This window comes from Sceloporus undulatus, chromosome 9 (genome assembly GCF_019175285.1).
Source record: "Sceloporus undulatus isolate JIND9_A2432 ecotype Alabama chromosome 9, SceUnd_v1.1, whole genome shotgun sequence".
NCBI lineage: Eukaryota > Metazoa > Chordata > Lepidosauria > Squamata > Phrynosomatidae > Sceloporus > Sceloporus undulatus.
The window spans coordinates 3,255,229-3,276,294 of NC_056530.1; the positions used below are offsets into that span (position 1 = coordinate 3,255,229).

Below are 21,066 nucleotides of genomic sequence, written 5' to 3' on the forward strand. Positions count from 1 at the left end.
TCATGTATTCCGTATGGTATCATGTGCATATCTTAAGATTGTTGATGTTCCTTCCTCCAATCTTCACCTCTCTTTCTTCTAAGGCTAAATGTGCTGTTCATATAATAATTTCGGCATACAAGTAGAAAAAGTAGGGTGATAGTATGCAGCTTTGCCTGACTCTCTTGCCAACTGGGAACCATTCTGTTTCTCCAAATTCAAGCAACCCAACAAAAATCTTTTATACTTCAACTGTTGTCCAACATCACTTAATAAAAAATACTGGGAAGACAAAAAAATTACCTTGTAAGAGAAGGCATCCTCATGGGCCTGCAGAGGTACAGGTTCGGTGGCAAGTGGTTGGAGCTGCAGACTAGCACCATTTGCTCTTTCCATTGTGGCTTATTCATACATTCTCTTTCCAGATTGTTCACATGAGGCAATGTTTTAAATTACACAGGGAACAATGGGATCCACTTGTCTCCACCACTCCATTTGCTGGCAAAGAGCTACAAAATAAACAGAAGCCAGTAGAAGCCAGTAGAGTCCAGGTGACTTGTTCACTGTCAGTCCTCTTTCTATACAAAATATTGGAGGGGGCACATGTGTATGTATGTGTCAGAAGGGGGTGAATTTAATCTCAGAAGTGATCCTAACAGCTCAAAGTTTCCAGCAAGGCTATCTTTCTCAGCCAGTGTAACAGAATACGGGTGCAGCATGGAGATCAAGCTGATGCTGCATTGCAGAATTAATGCAGTCTGACACTGCTTTAACTGCTGTGGCTCAATGGTCTGGAATTCTGGGAATTGTAGTTTTGTGAGATATTTAGCTTTCTTAGCTCTGGTGCCACAACAAACTACAAATCCCAGAATTCGAAAGGATGGAGCCTTGACAGTTAAAGTGATGTCAAACTGCATTAATTCTGCACTGCGACAGCAGCCTAAAGCACAACCCTGTCTGAAATGCTCCCATTTCCCACAAACTCACTCCATAGCCAAGCTGTTTGTTTTTGCTCTGATCCCCCATATTTTCAAATGCCATAGTACAACAATGGCCTACCTCACAAGGCTGTGAGGTATACCAGGATAACATTATGAACAAAGTGCTTTGAAAGTTTGAGGTTTGTTGTTATTTCAGGTATTTATATATTTTCCTAATTAAAATAAAAGTCTTCATGCCAGCTCACCAGAACTAATACAACATTAAAAAAAATCATGTTATTTAAAAGAGCAACCTGACAATGAGAAAGAGCGCAAGCAGTACCAGCAACACTCAATAAAGCAATCAATATAAAAGCAGTTAGGAAAATGATACAGGGGGGATACAGACCGCCCCAAAAGGGCGGCCTGCCGGTGCCTCCTTTTCCGCCAGCAGATAGCCGCAGCGGATAAACCGCACGGTTTCTCACTAGCAAAAAAAGAACTCACAAAAAGCGGGTTCTTTTTGTGGTGCACTTCTTCTGATGCCCGAGTGTGCCAATGGCGCACTCATGACTTCACAAGTGTGCCACGACATGCAGATGCTAAACGTCCATCGCGTCAAAATGGCGCCACCATTTTGATGTACGGAATATGTATTAGGGTTAGGGAGCGTCTGCATGGTGCACGCTTCCTAACCTTAGTACCACCACCGCCACACCACATTTTGCCTGTCTGTAACGGGCCACAGACAGTGGGATAAAGTTCAGTTGAAAGCCTGGGAGAAACAGAGGGTTTTAATCTGATACTAGAATTACTGGAACAAGTAATGAAGCAACCTCAACTAGCTATTCTGGGGAAAACATGGGATAGTTCATTATTATTATTATAGATGATGATGATAATGACACCACCTGACTGTTTGGGAAGGAGACTCATAGAACATAAGGAGATGTCTTATCAATGGTTCGCTCAACTCAGCATGGCCTGCAAGAGGTTCCTCAAGCCTATGTCCTCCAGGTGGAATGGATTACAACTCTCACCATCCCCAGCCAGTATGATATGATAGGAGGTATAGTCTGAGCTAGTGTGATGTACTAGTTTGAGTGTAGGACTGCAATGCTGGAGATCAGACTTTGATTTCATTTGGCCATGGAAACCCACTAGGTGACCTTGGGTGCGTCACACATTCTCAGCTCCAAAACAAACAAAAACAAAACCATGATAGGTTTCTGTAATTACTGCAATCCAGTGGTTCCACCTAAATTAGGATTTATATAAAGGGTGACTGACAAGTCTCATTAATTTCAGTAGCTTTTTCAGACTATGTGGCCATGTTCTAGAAGAGTTTCTTCCTGCCAGCTTCTTTCTCTGAAGATGGCAGCCACAGATGCTGACGAAACCTCAGGAAGAAACTCTTCTATAACATGGCCACACAGCCTGAAAAACCCACAAAAATCTATGGATACCGGCCTTGAAAGCCTTTGACTTGACAAATTTTAGTAGGTTTACTAAAGTCGGAACTGAAATTGGATTAAGCCTATGGGCTAGAATACTGAGATTAGACAATGAATTAGAAGGGAAATATAACTGGGGTAGGCAACCTGTACAACTCCAGATACTGATACAGTTCCCAGAACCCCAGAAATCTGATATTAGGGATGAAGCTGTTGGGAGATAGATCACGTCAACATCTGGAGTAGAAAAGGTCCCCTACCTAAAGCCTCAGTCTTCCATCTCTGACCATGACAGTGGGAACCATTCTGTCATATCCCATGATTTGTTAAGGTCTTAAATAAGGTTATAAATGTACAGGAAGATTCCTGCTTCAGTTCCAGTCCCAATGCATGGATGGCAGCTGAGTCACTGGGGACATTATGGCTGGACCAGTTTCAGGCAGTGTGCCACACCTTCCTACTCTACAGAAATGAAACTGCATGCACTGTAACATTAGCAGAGGGCTAATAACTTTCAATAATTAAAAGCGGGCAATGCCTTATATATACTTAGTACATTTTTGTGCACATCCTACAACCTCATCCCTCAACTGTCCTACAAGATGTGATGATTCTGTATAATCTGGCAACTACTATACTTACCTATCTTGTTCTGAAGTCTACAGTGTCACAGCTATCTGGAAGCAAATACCGTAATTGTTTGCGTCACTGATCCAAGTTCACATCGTAAATCCTGTAGTGATATCTTACTTCCTCACAGACTAATTTTAAAGAATATACGGGTTCTTCTTGCTACCGTCTGCAAGCATTCAATTCATGGATCAACTCACAGTTCTAAACCCAGAATTATCTAGCCATCATTTTAATTTTAAATTATAAATTTTGAAAGATTAATTCATTGTCCTAATATGTAGCTGTTTTATTTGCTCTTTTAAATTGATGTTGTGTGTTTTAAACTGATGTTGTAATTAATCTATTGTTGTTCCTTGCCTTGATCCATGGGGAGAGGTGGTTAAGAAATTATCATCATCATCATCATTATTATTACTATTATTATTAGTAGTAATAGTAGTAATAGTAGTAGTAGTAATACTATTACAATTTCTATTAGTATTTAAGGTAAATAAAGTCACCAGATTACAGGCTATGTCCCCATCCCTTCACTTTCACAGTAACCATTTTATTATGGGACGTAAGGGAAAGCAAATTAATGTTCTGCATCACAAATTCTTTCAACAAAATTCAGTGCTAGCTTTCTTGGAAGTATCGTACATATACATCTATACGTTGACGTCATGTATAAGTCAAGTGCAAGTTTTGGGGCCAAAATTATGGATTTTGCTATGACCTGTGGATAAGTCAAGAGTAAAATTTAGGGGCATATAGCAAAAGATCTAAAAGATGAAGCAAAGTAAAACAATGTCAAAGATTTTACAAAATTCCAGCAGATATAACTCTTTGTGTTTACTTTTAAGGCTGGATGAGAGAATAGGGGGGATCAAGGCAGATTTACTCTTGCTTTTCACCAAGGGATAGTTTCTTCTTTTAAATAACAAGATACAGTACTTACATAAGTTGACTCGGGTTGTTTGGCTCAATTTTTTGACCTAAATTTCTAGATTTATACATGAGTATATACAGTAAGCCATGGTGAATTCAATGGGACATACTTTCCAATTTGGTGCACACAAGACAGTCGCTTTTATGCATCTGGATCTGGTATTCAGGTTACACTCTGCAGAATACTAAAACATATACCTGCTGCCCATTTTCAGTCCCATGCTGTGTCTCTTTCTCCTCGTACTCAAATACCCGCACTTATCTGACTGCTTTATGTACTCGTACTGAATAAAACAGTCTTCCTCAACCTGGCACCCTCCTGGTGTGATGGATCCCCACTCCCACCGTTCCCAGCCAGTACTGGGGGGGGGGGGGGGGGAGGTCTGCATATGTGTATGTCAGCCCAATCCAAGTCCACACACACTGGGGAATGACGGGAGTTGCAGCCCAATATAACTGGAGGGCTCCAAGTAGGAGAACCTTCATCGCTTGCCCCAGTATTTTCTATAGGTTCATAATTATTTCTGACCATTGGCCATGCTAGCTGAGCCTGATGGGTACTGCAGTCCGAAATATCAAGCAGGCATCAGATGAGAAGGATGCATTTCACAAGTGAACTCTGGGCCGCAAAAGGAATAATCTGTTTTAACATGCCACAACACATAGCTGTGTTTATTACAACAGACTTCACAGTGCCTTCCCATTCCCTTCAATTACTTTGATGTAAACATTTCATCAGATTCAGTTATTTCTCACACATTATGCCTTTAAAACATTTGTACTAGCTTTCGGATAACACAAAAAGTGTTTAGCAAGCCTTTTGACAGCTGCCACACAGATCGCTTTTGTTGTGTTTTAGCAGAAGTTTGCAATTTTAAACACATATGAACGGTGGGGTTTAGATCTGTGATTTTTAGATATTTGAGCTCTGGTTTTAATAGCAATTGTTTGCTTGTTTGAGTAAGAACACAATCTAAATCAAACGATCATTGGCATCTCAGTTAATATCTCAATTATGCGAACCTCTGAAGAGACAGAATTAAAATTGGCTGGGGAGAAAAATTGCTTTCTAAAAGCAACTTTTTTCCACCTTATTTCCAGAGTGAGCTGGAACCCTACCTTTAACTAATTCTTTTAGTTTTGTAATCTAACAATGAACAAAAGCAAGCTTGCTTTTATAATACAATAAATACCCCAAAAGCATCGGATCCTGTCTGTTCTTGGAAGCTAAGCAGGTTCAGTCCTGGTTGGTACTTGGATGGGAGACAGCCAATGAACATCAGATGCTGTAGGCTAGATTTTCAGACGAAGGAACTGGCAAAAATACCTCTGATGAAAACAGGGTCTACTGTATATAATTCCTAGCGGAAAATGTTTAAGGATGTTATTGAAAATGAATATTGGTTTGGATAGGTTATTGGTGGAATATTTATTAGAAGATCGGAACCCGCATATTACTGTACCAGGTTACTGGTCAATTTTCTGGTAGAGGCAATAAATTTATTGCTTAAGTCTCATAACAATGATCCTGAAATTGTATTGTGAATGTATGATGTTGTATGCTTAATAAAGGTTAAAGAAAGAAAGAAACCTCTGAGTATTCCTTGCCTAAGAAAACCCTATGAAATTCATGGGGTTGCCATAAAGACACAGCTGGTGTCTTTCAGGTATTTACTGACTGTTTTCTTCCTTTTTTAATTAATATTTTATTATTTGTCCAACAGTGTTAAATAAAAGAAATAAAACAATCCACATGTGTATTACTATCTATATACCTATACTCAAACATATGGTTATTTATATAAAACATAAATATGACATATGGATCAACACATGGTCCATAGTCTAACTGAGACTTTGGTGTTTATCACATGGAAGTTTTTGCAGCTCAGATCCGGGGTGACTCCTGCTTCAGCTATGTGAATTCACATTATAACGCGCATGTTTTATCACACCTGGTTGCCCTTCCATTGCAGTTCCTAATCGAGGGGGAATTGAATCCAAGGCAAGTCATGTGATGCGGATTCACACAAAGCAGAGTGAGTGCACATTGTATTACCACACTAGTGCATACCACGAGGATTCAACGATTCGAATTGGGACCCTTGCGCATGCTCAGTGGGGGTTTGAACGCATCCTGAACCTTTGCACTTCCGGGGTGAAGAAGGGAGCCTGGTTCCGCTTTCACGTGAATGACAGCTTCACCTTTCGTCTTCCCTTCTATTTTCCCATCCCTGGCAGCCAAATTCAAACGGGTCCTCCGTCCTCCGTGTCAGAGCCTCCATCCATTTCAGCCACATCTATATCTATTCTCCTGTCATTCTCCTCCTCCATTTCAGCCACATCTCCTCTATTTCTCCTCCTCTATTTCAGCCACTCTCCATTACTTCTCCTGTCATTCTCTCATCTATTTCAGCCACATCTACTCTATTCTCCTGTCATTCCCTATCTCTTTCAGCCACATCTACATCTATTCTCCTGTCATTCTCCTCATCCATTTCAGCCACATCTACATCTATTCTCCTCCTCTTTTCAGCCCCTTACATCTCCTGTCATCTCCTCATCTATTTCATCCACATCTACATCTTCTGCTGTCATTTTCTCATCCATTTCAGCCACATCTATATCTGTTCTCCTGTCTTTTCCTCATCCATTCAGCCACATCTACATCATTCTCCTGTCATTCTCCTCCTCCATGGATCTGAGGAGACCCTTTTTGAGGATGCAGATGATCTGGTTGTCCTTATCTCCATGCTCTCTAAAGTACCACCATCCCCGAATCTAATCCACTCTCCTTCCCTTTGTAACAGTTGCCTTAGGTTGCACTCACACTGGGAGATAATCTGGCTTGACTCCACTTTCACTGTCCTGGCTCAGTGCTATGGAACTCTGGGAGTTGGAGTTTGTTGCGGGGTCCATTCTCCAGCTCCATCAGGGTTAGCCTGGAAGAAGAGACTCTCCCTCCATAACTTCATCCTCCGGCCTGCGAGGGAGTTGACCCGGCAGGCCCAGCTCCACCAGGGCTAGCCTGGAAGAAGAGATTCCTCCCTTCATAACTGTCACCCTCCGGCCTGAGAGGGAGTTGACCAGGCAGGCCCAGCTCACCAGGGCTAAGCCTGGAAGAAGAGACTCCTTCCTCCATAAATGTCATCCTCCGGCCTGCGAGGGAGTTGACCAGGCAGGCACAGCTCCTCAGGGTTAGCCTGAAGGAAGAGACTCCTCCCTCCATAACTGTCACCCTCGGCCTGCGGGAGTTGACCAGGCAGGCCCAGCTCCACCAGGGCTAGCCTGGAAAAAGAGACTCCTCCCTCCATAACTGTCAGCCTCAGCCTGTGAGGGGTTGACCAGTCAGGCCCAGCTCCATCAGGGCTAGCCTAGAAGAAGAGACTCCTCCCTCCATAACTGTCATCCTCCGACTGCGAGGGAGTTGACCAGGCAGGCACAGCTCCATCAGGGCTAGCCTGAGGAAGAGGACTCCTCCTCCATAACTGTCATCCTCTGGCCTAGAGGAGTTGACCAGCAGGCCCAGCTCCACCAGGGTTAGCCTGGAAGAAGAGACTCCTTCCTCCATAAATGTCATCCTCCGGCCTGTGAGGAAGTTGACCAGGCAGGCAAGCTCATCAGGGCTAGCTGGAAGAAGAGACTCCTCCCTCATAACTGTCATTTCTGGCCTGCGAAGGAGTTGACCGCAGGCACAGCTCCATCAGGGCTAGCCTGAAGAAAAAGAGCCCTCCGCATACTGCCGGTCCAGGTCAGAGGGAGAGAATAATGCTGGACCTGATCCCCTCCCCTCCTCAACATTCCCTTCTCTTTTGTGTCGTGTCTTTTTAGATTGTAAGCTTGAGAGCAGGGAACCGTCTTTATCCCCTCTGTTGTAAGCTGCCCGGATTCCCAGTGATTGGGTGGTATATAATAAATCTACTATTATTTATTAGTAGTGTAGTAGTATCCCGCTCTTTCCCCAGAACTGGGCCTCAGAGTGGCTTCACACATTAAAAAACACAGTACAGTTAAAAACTAGAAAAAAAGTACACTAAAAGGAATTAATTTATTAACAGTATTATTAACTATTTAATCTACCTTTCCTGCTCATATGACATGTATTATAGAGAAGATTGGAAAGAAAATGCAGGTGCATAACATTGTATATGACCACAATTGTGAGAATCGTCTATGCTAAATATTGGAAGCAGAAACAAACACTATCAATAGAGGAATGGCTAAGTAAGTTGGAGGAAGCTATGGAAATGGATATTCTGACACTTTAATGAAGGATAGAAACAAGAAGAAGGAGAGAAAGAATGGGAATGTTTAATGAATTTTAGAGATAAATTGTAATAGCTAAGTTGCCTCAATGTAATTTGGATAAATAAGTAGAAATGGAATGAGATAACGAAAATAGTAAGTATGGAAAGATAAAAGCTGGCACTTCAGGAAGACAGGTAACAATTTAGATTTTAATTTTTAATTATCGATGTATTGTTATGTATTGTTGTGTATTATTATGTATTATTATTATTATATTATATCATTTATTTTATTATTTATTTATATAGTATTTATTATGTATTATCATTTATATATTGTATTGTTATGTATTATGCATTGTTATCCTATAAATTATATGGATTACATGGGGGGTTGTATGTGGCGTTATGTGTTTTGTTGTTTTCTTCCATATAATAAAATAACATATTTTTTAAAACGTATAAAACAGATAGTTATTAAAGAATAAAACACATTTTTGTAAAAAAAAAAAAAAGATAGAGTAGGGGAGAAAACTATATCAAATTTTTAATTTGAGATATTAATTGAGATTCCTGGACTGTGTGCCCTCCTCCTCCTCCTCCTCAAAGCCAAAGGATCCAAAGGAGATCCCAAACATTTCAGGACAACCAGCTGGTGCTTTCCTACCTTTCCTTTGCCCAAATCGTGGCTTCCCTCTGCCTGCCAACACTCACCTGCTTCCTCTTTCCACCAAGTGACCCCTTTGCAACGAAACCAAGCCAGCCCAAGGCAAGCTTTCTGCAAAGCCACCAGGGAATGGATCTCCAGCACCTGAAACCCCAGAGCCGCCTATATTTTGCTGCTCCAAAAGAACAGCCTCGGCTTTGATCCGGAGCTGCCTGGAAAAGCAAGAGCAGCTGAAAGCTTCTTCTCTTCTGACTCTCTCTCTCTCTCGCTAGTCTATTGCAACAACCCGTAAAGCTTGTTTTTGCAGACGAAGCTTTGCTATTATTGCCTGCTGCTGCTCCAGGGTCTTTAGAGGAAGCGATGAAAGGCCGCAGAGCTGCTGGGGGACCTCTAGCGGCCGCGCCTGGCAATGCATCCTGACTGCAGTGCTTTTACTGCCCTGGCTCAGTGCTAGGGAATGCTGGGAGCTGTAGTTTGTTGTAGCTCCAGAGCTCTCTCTCTCTGACACAGAAGGCTCAACATCCCCACAAGTTTGAAAACTGAACTACAGTTCCCAGCATTCCCTAGCACTGAGCCAGGGCAGTCAAAATGTGTCTGAGGTGCAAAACAGTGCAGAAATAATCCAGTTGGACGCCCTTGAACACCTGGCCTGGCTCAGTTTTAGGGAGTCTGGGAATTGTAGTTTAATGTGGCTCCAGAGCTCCCCTGTCAAGGAAGACTCAGTATCCACAAAAATTGACTTTTCAAAGTGAGATAGATGGATTTTTATTAATATCCCCAGTATAGATTTATCGAAATGGTTGCACCATGGATATAGAAATGAGCTTTCTGGAGCAAGGTTGTGTGCGTAAGAGAGAATGCTGAACAGGATTTGCAGTCAATAAAGTTTAGAGAACAAGTTGACCTTTGCAAGCATCAAGCGTCTAGCTTGCTTTGAAAGCCAAAACAATTGGAACAACATCCTTGGATGAAAGAAGTAGACACGAGCGCGAGAGAGATGGAAGATCCACATCAGTCAAAATGCTTTTAAATTACTCCGAATTCTGTGTCTTGACCGAAGGAAAATTTGTACGTTGCACTTTGAACCAGCCAAAGAGAACACATTGTTAGGGACCTCACTGTTGAAATTACCTATATGGGCAGCCATTTTCTTTGCTTCGGGGCTCTCAGTTTCATGGAACTTGATTCCACTGGGACTTTTGCCGGCATTAAAGAAATTTGGATTCTCAGCCTTCTGGGTCCTGCTGTTTTCTCTGCTCTGGCAAGACAGTGACTTAGTGCGAGAAGGCCAGGCTTTTAAGAATCCTATTACAAAAGCACACGGCAGAAATATCTGGTTTGAAACGCCTTGAACAGTTCATTGTGGCCACACAGATTTTGGTGCCAGAGATAAGGCTAAACATTCTCAAGAACCAGAGTCCTACAGTTCCCTCACCTTGAGTCAGGGCAGTTCAAGCGGTCTCAAACTGGATTATTTCTGTAGCAGGATGTGTTTTGGGGCCCAGTTTCCAGAGTTTTGTGGGGATATTGAGCCTTCTCTGTCAGAGAGAGAGAGAGAGAGAGAGAGCTCTGGGCCACAATGAACTACAGTTCCCGCACTGAGCCAGGGCAGCTTAAACTGCCTCAGAGTGGATTATTTCTGCAGTCTGTTTTGGGACCTTTGAGAATCAGTTACGTTTTGTGGGACAGTGAGCCTTCAATGCCAGGAAACCTCTGGCACCAACAATAAACTACAATTCCCAAGATGCGCCAGCGCCCGTATCCGGAAGTGACGTTACCGCCGGCGCCCGTATCCAGACGCAACATCGCCCGGGCGCTGTATACGCAGGTGACGTCAAAACCCGGCGCCCGTATCCAGGATGTGGCCTTGCCCAAGGGCGCCCGTATCCAGGAATTGACGTCACCGCCGGCGGCCGTATCCAGGAAGTGACCTCGCCCCCGGGCGCCGTATCCAGGAAGTGACGTCACCGCCGGCGCCCGTATCCAGGACGCAACATCGCCCGGGCGCCTGTATACAGACGGTGACGTCAAAACGGCGCCCGTATCCAGGAAGTGACCTCGCCCCCGGGCCGCCGTATCCAGGAAGTGACGCCACGTCCTCCCCGGCCGCCTCGGCCTTCTCCCCGCCTCCTGGTAATGGAGGAAGAGGAGGTCGAGGTGGGGAAGATGAAGCAGTTTCCGGGCGGCATCGCGGTCGGCGTCGGAGGGAGCGGGCTGGAGCCGGAGCGGTGCCGCTTCCCGTACTGCGTCGTCTGGACGCCCATCCCCGTCCTCACGTGAGTCCAGCTCCCAGCCTTCCATAGCCTTGGGCCAGGCAGCGAGTTACAGCGAGGCCAAACCGGGTTATTTCTCCAGTGCGGATGCAGCCTTGGTTCATCCATTGTGTGCACAGCGCCAATTCCCGGCTGTTGGCCAAGACGGCAGAGGCTTCTGGGAGCGGAAGTCCGGAATCTCTTAAAGGGCAGAGTTTGGGGACCGCTGCTGTAGTCCCTTGAGGCTCCTCGAAAGACGTCCCTAGACTGCAGTCTGCTTCCGCAGAGCGAAGCCAGGCACAGGCGGGCATACAAAGAAGGCGCCTTCCTGCCTGGACCAGGCACATCCAGGGCTAGCTGCCTTGGCCCTTTAACGAATTGGCCAACCGAAATGCACAGTAGACTGGTTGCAAGCTTTCGAGGCTCCATGGGCCTCTTCTTCATCAGGGAAGATGTGGCAGACTAGCTGTGGCCCATGGGACTGTTGCTCCGTTTTGGGACCTGCCGCTTCAGTCTCATGCTGCTCACTGTCGCACTGCACTTGCTCCTCTTAGTAGTAAGGCTGGCTCATAGTTGACAGAGGTTACAAGCCTCTCTTGCCCTTATGTATCTGTAGCCATGCAGGGGCCCATCAGTGCTTTGAAGAAATAGCCCTTCTTATACACAGACTTTTTATACATGGATTCAAGCATCCACTGTTTGAAAGTGTTCAAAAAAGCATACGTTTCAAATATCAAACCATGATTTTCCATCTCTTATAAGGGACACCCTTTTGCAATGTCATTATATTTAATGGGACTTCAGCATCCAGGGCTTTTGTTATCCACAGATGGGGGAACCAAACCCCAGCGGATAACAAGGGGCCACTATACTTATATTTCTATCCCACTTTTCTTCCAATGAGCTCCCTGCCCCTTTTTCTCATCACAAGCATGGGACATATTTTGGGCTGAGAGAGAATAACTGAATTGTGGTCATCTAGCGAATGTAATGGATCAGTTACAACTAGAAAGAGGACCTGCTGTCCTTTGTGGGCAGCCTTGTCTATCATTTTCCTGTACTATTTTGTTCAGTCCCCTCTTTCCATAGGATACATCTTTTCAGAAGCAGCCTTTTGTTTTCAAGATGGAGAGTGCAGGGTATCTCAACCTGCTTTCTTTCTGCAGATGGCTCTTCCCCATCATCGGTCACATGGGGATATGTACATCAGCCGGAGTCATCCGGGACTTTGCAGGCCCTTACTACGTCTCTGTAAGTAGAAGTTTGTTCTTGAAGCATCAGCTTGGCAGAGGGAAACTGTACCCTGTGGGACTGGGGCAGCCCACACTCATCCAGGACATTTTAGCTTGATTGCAGGCCTAATTGCAGTACAGTACATTGGGGCTGTGTGTGGATCACTTGGGCCCCATACAGACAGGCCAAAATAAAGCTGCTTCGGGTCACTTTGGAGGTACGCTGTTTAAATGATGCATGCGTCCTAACAGTCCAGAAGCCGCACCAAAGCCATGATCCAGTCCTAAGGATCGGAGCACAGCTTTGGTGCAACTTCCGGACTCTTAGGACCCATGCATCATTTAAACAGCATACCTCCAAAGTGACCCGAAGCAGCTTTATTTTGGCCTGTCTGTATGGGGCCATAGTCATGCTTGAGTCATGCACACATGGACCATTCCCTGGAGGTGATCCTCCACTGCTCAGACCTATTTGTCTGTTTCTTGACTTACACAGGAATCAGTTACATTTGGAGAAAACATAATAATAATAATTATAATTATAATTATAATAATTTTTATTTGTATCCTGCCTCTCTATCAAAGATAATCAAGGCGGCTTACATATTAACGCCATACAATATCCCAGTATCCCCTTCCCTCCCTGCCCTAAAACAGAATTAAACAATGAAATTGTAAAATAATCTAAAAATAGAATAATCCAGTTAAAATAGACAATGAGGGATTAGGCACAGGGCAGTCGATGAGGTAAACATATTGGGTGTGAGGCTGGATTGCTATTTGGGGAAGGCCTGCCAGAAGAGATCTGTCTTGACAGCCCTTTTAAAGCTGTCTAAGGCACGGTTCAGAACGCCAAAAAGAGGCGCCTCCCCGGGGCCTCTCTTTGCTCTGCAGGAGCGCAGCAGCAAACAAATTGTGCGGTGCTGCTGTGCAGCAAAAAAGGAGCACCCGGAAGCAGCTCCTTTTCCCAGTGCTGCTGTGACACAGCAAAGTGCCAGAGATGGCATGGTGACACCATTTGGAAGTGGCACAGCTGCAACATCACTGTTACGTGTCCTGTCTGGTTGGTGTCACGCGGCTGCGGTGCGCCCATAGCATGCTAGGGCTGTGGGGCGTGTGCATGCCCTGCCCTTGAGCAACCCTAGCACATCATGGGCACGCCGCAAAAGGCCTGTCTGTACCGAGTCCAAGCTAGAAACAAGACAGATCTCCTCTGGCAGACTATTCCATAGTCTGAGACCTAATGGAACATATCTTGTTCTTCATGGTGGGAGAGTGGGAAGAGAGCCCTTTATCATAGATTGTGAGGAGGGGATCACATGCTGAAAATTTGACAGGAGGCCATACTAGAACATGATCCAGCTGTAGGTCTCTCTTATATAGGAACATTTGAACTTGAGAGGGCAGTCTTTTATGTGCCTGTTAGCAAGCAAAAAGTAAGGCTGTTAAGATTATGCCAGGTAATCAGGTAGCCTTAATAATGAAATGAAGATGAAAAGGGTTTCCTAGAATTGTTTATTTTCCTGTTTAATGTTGCAGATAAGGTCTAAAAAAGACTGACATGCAGCAGTTCTCTTTAGACTAGCCTGTTCCAACTTGATGGTGTTGATCTACAATTCTCACTGGCCATGTCATCTGGGGAGGTGGGTGGTTCAAGTCCTAAGACATCTAAAGAGGTCCAGGATGAGGTAGGCTATCATGAAAAGAAGACAGTCTTACTGTGAGATTCTTTGTAGAATTGGAAGAAGACAACATGAAGCTGGCGGTGGGAAGTGGCTTTCTTATTTTGTTTAAGACTGCTAATCTTGAGGTGTTATAATCAGAGATACGCATGAGTATCTTCATGTTTACGGTGCTCTCTTATTGAAGTGCACTGTTTATTTCCCTTCCCTCTAGGAGGACAACATGGCTTTTGGAAAGCCTGTGAAGTAAGTACTCCTTATCTAACCAAAATGAATTAATGTAATTTCAAATCTTATTTAATTGTGTGGGGTTTTTTACTACTAATTTTTTATTCATGTAGCTTTTTAAAACTCATATGTGAGCCACTTTTGGCCATATTTGTGAGAGAAAAGCAGTTATAAATTAAATAATTTAACAACCTCTCCAAATCCTAATACATTCATTTGTAAGTAGATTTTCTGAGGATAAAAGATTTAAGAGCTGCATGCTGGGTTGTAACTTGTAAGATGCAAATATTCAGTTTAGAAGAGAGAGAGAGAGAGAGGTCCGTTATGGTGAGTGCAACATTAAATCTCTTCATAACAAACAAACTCATAGCTGTCTGAATTTTCACTGTAACCATAGTATTGTATACTGGACTGTGATTATGTTATGAAGAGAATTTATCGCTGTACTGCGTGTACATTCTGTCAAAAACTGACACAGTGTTCTGAATTCAGTTTTGCTTTTGGCAGGGGGGATTATGTATCTGAGCTCCATCAGCAAAGGATATATAATGCATCTCTTAAAACTTTTCTGTTGCTATAACCTTGCTCTCGTATTTATCCGCACCTTGCCATTGGAAAATCTCAGTCGGGAAATATTTTAATAGAAGAGAACATAATCCATAAAAGAGGAAGATGGAACAAAGAGTCAGTTACAGAACACCACATGCGAACTAGAATCTTTAGTTCTCTTTTCTTTTCTCAGATACTGGAAGCTGGATCCCAGTAAAGTGTATACGTGTGGCCCTAATGCTTGGGATACTGCGGTGCATGATGCTTCTGAGGAGTACAAGCACCGTATGGTGAGGTGACGTCAACACTCAGCTTGGAGCGCATATATACCTGCAGAACTAGGAAAAAAAACTGTTATTCTCTAAAGGATAAAAAGGCGGAAGGGAGGGCAAGTGGGAAAAAGAATATAGCAGCACCTTTAAGATTAACTTATTTTTATTTTAGCATGAGCTTTCATGGATATGTCCTCTTCTACAGATGTAGTATAAAGTGACATTAAACCCTCGTGTTTTAAGGGATATTTACACAGTTTTGGGAATGGGATGGAATACAACAGGAACCATGCCTTTGCCATAATTTTTCAAAGGGCTTCATAAAAGGATGGTCTTATTTCTGGTCAACAGACATGTTGCTAATATAAACATACCTGCTAGCCAGTAAAAATCAGCAGGGTGTACGGCTAGATCTTCTGTGTCTAATTGTGAAAATGTCACATTATAGTGAAGGGAACTTGGTCCCCTTGTGAGTTTGCAGTTTTCATCAGACCTAAATTATATGTCCAGCAATGAGAGATTTGGGGACTTGCATCCAGCCGTATGTAGAGGTCCACATGGTCACTGTACATGGCCCTTCTTGGTATCTTTGCAAAAGCAAAAGAATAAAATGCTTTAGGGGTGTCAACCTATTTTTCCTGGTAGATCTTGTTTTTAACACTGGCCAATTATTGTGATTGGAAGTTTTCTTGGCATGAAAAAGTATTATCTGATAAATAAGGAGTCCTTCTAGAGGTAAAAGACTTTACTTTGATTTTATTTAACTTAATCATGTGCTAAGTGCATGTTTCAGGAGAATGTAAACATAACTTTGTCAACCTTGCTTTAAGGTTGAGCAATAAATACCAGAGTTTGTTTTCAAATGCCAATGCTGACTGCAGTTTTTCTTTTGCAAGATTCTGCTTGATTATTTTATTAGCTGAAAAAGGTTATCTTGCAAGAACATTGCTTTGACCTAGGGCCACGTAAAGTGACCTAGGAAGCTCAGATCTAGGATTGCCTATCTGCTAGTCATGAATCTTTAGGAATTTTCATCCATGAATACATACATATATTTCTGAAATCAAACCAAACATAGAGACTGTTGATGAGAATGTCTGATGTATGGAAAAGCACCAGAGGATTACATACAGAAATGCTGAACCTCTGTTAATCACATTGCTGGTCACAGAAAAACACACTGAAAAGTATGGTCTGATTTGGTACAGTGGCTATGTAAGTCTTTCAGGATTTTTCTGTTACTGTATTTTTAAACGTCTCAGTTTCTTACAAGCCAGAATTGATCAGTTACTCTGTGTGTAAACTTGAAACCACTGCCATAGTTGAATCATAGGCAAGAATTAGTCTGTAGCCATATACCCAGAACTATCACATTGTACAGGTTACTTCAGGCTACGCTGCTACAGGGGCAGTGTGTGTGTGGCCTCTGTGCTTCAGTATCCTACTATATTTTTTAAAACTAGTTTTAATTAAGGTTTTGAAATTCTAAATGCAGGAGGGAAATAGTCAAGTAGACTGAGCAACAAAACAATAATGCAGTACACTTTATTAAGGAAAAGTATAAAAAGTGTCATTGTTAGGTGCTTTCAATTTGACAATGAGTCATGGCAATCCCTATCACAGAGTTTTCTTGGCAAGATTTATTCAGAGGAGGTTGCATATTTCTTATCAATAGAAAGAACATACCAAAGATATGCTGTGCATCTGTGTGTGTGAAATACATTTTTAAAGATGTGCAAATTGTGTTCCTCCTGATGATGTTGGACAGTAACTCCCTTCATCCCTCACCAGTAATGATGCTGGATAGGGCTGGTGGGTGTTACAGTCCAGCATGGCCACAAGCTACCATCCCTATTTTACATGACAGAGGTAATTTCAAACTGTTAAGCAGATAAATCAGCCTTAGGATAGAGTGCTGTAGAAATTATTTGAGATATATATATATGTATTCAATTCTGTATCTTCTATCTAAGCACAACCTCTGCTGTGACAACTGCCACTCACATGTAGCCCTGGCCTTAAACCTCATGCGATATGACAACAGCAGTTCTTGGAACATGATCAAACTGTGCTTCTTCTCCTTGCTATATGGAAAGTATGTAAGGTGAGTAGGAAACATAGCTGCTGTCAATACCATTGCGGGGGAAGGGGGGGATGTAGACTTGGGCTTGGTTCTCCACTAAGCTTCTCAAAGTTAGATGATTACATTCCTCAAGTTGAAGATAGTTCAGTTATCAGAGTCTGATGATGGAAAGGAAATTCTCCTGTCATCTCCATTGTCAATGGCATACTGTTGTGATGAATGTCTAACCTTAAACAGATATAAAGAAGGTTGCAGTGAGCATGATCTGCTGTGAACTTGTATGTCACAAAAAGCCCAGGCAGTCCTTTCTCCAGATCATGATCTGCCTTTTTTCCTATGCCTTGACATAACTTTTCCTCCCTTATACTCTCCTTTCTCTTTTTCTTCTTCTTTTCTTTTTAAAAAATCGGTTAAAATTTATAGAAACACCCCCCAGAGCAGGTACCTGGACTCTTGTACTCTGTAAACCATCATGCACACTGATGTTGTTATATTAAAATATATTAATCTTTACTAAAAGCAACAAACTATCTTTTTCTGTAGAGCATCATTCAAATAGAGTAGAATTCTTTACATGATGGTGTACAAAGCTAAATGGGAGGGCAGTACTGCCTCCTGCTCTCCCTTGTGTGTAGTGGGATGATAAGTAGAAGTGGATAGTGGAATAGAGTGCAGTGGTTTTTCATTCCAGGCCACAAACAGGTAAGGTGTGTAAAAAACATGGCTTCTGTTAAAATTTTGTTTCCCCACTCTTTTTTCTTCACTCTCTTACAGCATAGGAGGCTTTGTGAAGACCTGGCTTCCGTTTATTCTCTTTTTGGGGATTATCTTAATAGTCATGCTGACTCTTCACTTGCGATGATGGATGACATGAGCCTTTCCACCACCCCCTTTAAAGCCAAGTATTAAAAATGGTGGCTTTTCAACACAGAAAGGTGTGGAGCTGTATGGCCTGGAAGCCCTTGTGAAAGAAGTCTACTTGTCCTTCCTAATATCCATTCTCCTTTTATCCTATGGGACCTTCCCCCTTTCTTTCATAGTTCTTGCCTTTGAATGTATCAGGGGTGGGGTGGGGGACTCCTGTACCTTGCTTTTGCCAAAACTCCCTCATGACTGGAGAGTCTTATGTGGTTCCCCTGTCGTAGTTGCCAGGGTTGGTTGTCAGGTTCCCTAATCTCTCAGGGAGAGGTTCTTGATTAATTAGACATGACTGTCCATGGTCACTTTGCATGGTGGATGGGTGGGTGGGAGACAGTGTTGCATTTGCTTGCACTTTCTAGGAATTGAAATTTGCAACATTCTTGGGTGTAGCACTTTTCCAAAAGTTGAGTACCTCAATACTGGTAGCCTCCAAATTAATGAATGACCTCATAGTACATGTAGAGTGGGTATCTTGCCTAAGATGGAGTGATTTTGTTGCTACTTTAGCAAATAGTACTATTTAGCAAATAGTACAGTACTGGACTTGTATTTTTTCATTGTCTTGTTCATTGCATAGATTAAAACATTATTTGGAACTGTTCTTCTAAAAGCAGCTGAGTTCTCATAAGTTCCCACCAGCCGAATTAAGCTATCATTGGTCCAGTCTTTGTGACTGCTGCCTTTGAGTTATCCACAGCTCATGTTTTGGTGAGTTTTATAGAGACAGCCAAGTTCCCTTTATAAGTACTATAATTCCCAAAATTCTTCTGTGTAAAGAAGAGATAGAGACCAACTTCATAGTTAAAGTATTTGGTTTTTAAAATACAGCAATGTGCTTACACTGTGCCTTGGAAGACTCTAGAAGCAACATCTGATTTTTCCCACCAAGATGACAGATGCTAGAATGTCTCCTAATAGTAGGGAGTGTGTTTTGATGTACAGACAGTATAGATAAGTACAGAATAATTAGATTTATATTCTTCCATTCTTCTTCTGGGTAATTTAGAAGAAGATGAATGCATTTCTTTACTAGTCTTCTTCTGCCTTCCAGTTCTATAGAGATTTAATTTTGGCCTGTGGTTTTGTCCATGTTGCGATAGAAAGGGAGGGCTCTTTTGGTCCATCCTTGTTAACATAAAAAGGCCACATTTCACATGCTAATCTTTATCCTTTTCCAGTCCTCTTTAGTACACACACTGGAGCACTAAGTGCTTTGTGCTGTGCTAAGGAGAAGCAATACCTACACCCCATATTGTAATGGAGCAGGTACTCCTGGTGTCTGTCACATTCAGCCATTTGGTGCTGTAGGAAGCCGATCAATAAACTCTAGGCTGATTAGAAGTCAAAGGTCTTACATCAAAGTGAATGACCTGTGGTGTGTCATCAAGCTATCCCCAGGCTGCCTCCCTTGCTCCTCAGCAGGGATTCCACTTCTTATAGAAATAATAGATGGAGGTCGGTGAACTGAGAAAATCCTCCCCCACCCCCTTTCCTTTTCTCTTCTTTTACAGTGAGTTGCCAAAAAGAACTCCAGGATGCCCAAACAATTCTCAGAACTGGTGATCAAAGCCAACTTCCTTTCCACAGTAGCAATAGTTTTAACTTGTGTTTGAGTCAATTAAAAAGTGCTTTCTTGACTCTACAAGCATTGCCAAATATTAAGGCTGGCAGTAGTAGCAGGAGGAGCAAAGATATTAGAAATGCCATCCTCTCCCCATCCCTTGTAGTATATTTTTGTGTTTTTGATTCCACGTGGAACATACTGCTTAGCAATAAATAAACAACTGTGAGGGAACTAATTTAAAATGCCAAAAGGTTCAATGCTCATATCTACTCAGGCTGCAGGTGTAGGCAAAACGTAGGCTGTCTTGTTTTTTACTGGAATTTGAATCTGGCAGCAAAGGTTTTGCAAGCTGTCATTTAAGGCTGGCAATGGTGAGCATAAGACCCTGGTTGGAAGCATTGGTTTTCTTTCTCTGCCGTACTCCACCAGTTGCTGGATTTCTGTAATAGGTTCTGAAGCATTGCTGGTTGACTGATCTCAGCCCTTTTGGGCATCCAGCTTGAAAGCCTGCCTGTGATTGCTTCATAGTGGGGTGATGTGAAATAAGACCTAAAAGTGAATTGGCATGGCCATAGGAAAATATGGGCAGAGAATGACATGTAGTAGTAGAATTGCACTCATGGGATCTTTACTAGTGTGAATCCAAATGTATCTAGTCCATATCCTTGCTATGTGAACTATCCTTCTTTCCTTGACCTTCCCAGTAGCCACTTGTCTTCAAACAGTGCTGGTGCAGTTGAATGCCACCTCTTCCCAGCTGTTTTGTGAGTCCCCAAATTCCTGTTTGGAAAAAACTCCAGTAGAAGGATTTCGAGACCCTGTGAGTTGATCGTAGTGTGCAGTGCAGTGGATTTCCAGTGCTTGCACACAACCACTGTCTGCAACTTCATGACAAAAAATGTACTGATTGTGTAGATGCTGTGAAAAACTGCTGTGTAATGTCACAGTGTGCTGCAGTCTGCACAAACTTCCCATATCAGCATCTTCTGAGTTGGAGTTTGAGGTCCAAAGTACATCTCAAAGATGTGGTCACTGGTCTACATGAGACACTTTTGTTTATGTTACATTTAGTCTTTTGTTTAAACCTCTGTGTTTCTACTGTAGATCTGCTCTGTGTTCCCACTTGGGGGGGTTTTCTCCCTCTTCTCCCCCTCTACTAGTTATTAGCTAGATGGGCCTCTGTCCTTTGAGTAGGTTCTCCAAGGGGTTTACTTTGTACATACTGAACTTTGCTGCTCTGATTTCATAATCCTGATGGTGAAAAAATAAATGCATTTCTGTGAATGTCTCCAAGCAGCTGTGGCTTCATTGACCTGTCTTTTCTTTCCTTCCTTCAACAGTCAGGGAGGAGAGAGGTCTGTATTCACAGAAAGCACTGTGGGTGTGATCTTAATATGGGGTGAGCAGACTTTAGGCGTGCAGAGTATGTTTAGTTTGCAGATAGTGCATACTAATG

General features: G+C 42.7%; 2 protein-coding genes across 6 annotated transcripts in view; one reads left to right on the forward strand and one right to left on the reverse strand.

The window, feature by feature from the left end:
• Positions 1-9,011, reverse strand: part of NIPAL3 (NIPA like domain containing 3) — a 30,504-nt gene extending 21,493 nt beyond the window's left edge. Inside the window, exons 1-3 of one of the 5 annotated variants that reach the window (XM_042439952.1) lie at positions 8,875-9,005; positions 2,996-3,030; positions 283-488 (exon numbers count right to left, since the gene is read on the reverse strand). In XM_042439952.1, coding sequence (XP_042295886.1) covers positions 283-375 — 93 coding nt within the window. In that variant the 5' untranslated portion in view covers positions 376-488; positions 2,996-3,030; positions 8,875-9,005. Of the gene's footprint in view, positions 1-282; positions 2,282-2,995; positions 5,782-8,874 lie in introns of those variants that run through there. The other 4 variants (XM_042439951.1, XM_042439953.1, XM_042439954.1 and 1 more) reach the window with 4 other exon arrangements.
• Positions 9,012-10,883: 1,872 nt separating this feature from the next.
• Positions 10,884-20,906, forward strand: TMEM222 (transmembrane protein 222). Its single transcript, XM_042440327.1, has 6 exons — positions 10,884-11,103; positions 12,246-12,330; positions 14,208-14,239; positions 14,964-15,060; positions 17,016-17,146; positions 17,900-20,906. The coding sequence occupies exons 1-6, from the start codon at positions 10,964-10,966 to the stop codon at positions 17,985-17,987; spliced, it is 573 nt and encodes a 190-aa protein (XP_042296261.1). The 5' UTR covers positions 10,884-10,963; the 3' UTR covers positions 17,988-20,906.
• Positions 20,907-21,066: the final 160 nt, after the last annotated feature.

Excerpts from the sequence above, each read along its gene's own strand:
- TMEM222 (XM_042440327.1), top strand. The coding sequence starts at position 10,964 with ATGGAGGAAGAGGAGGTCGAGGTGGGGAAGATGAAGCAGTTTCCGGGC. Across the intron at positions 14,240-14,963 it reads GCTTTTGGAAAGCCTGTGAA|ATACTGGAAGCTGGATCCCA; the intron begins GTAAGTACTCCT and ends TTCTTTTCTCAG. Across the intron at positions 15,061-17,015 it reads AGGAGTACAAGCACCGTATG|CACAACCTCTGCTGTGACAA; the intron begins GTGAGGTGACGT and ends CTTCTATCTAAG.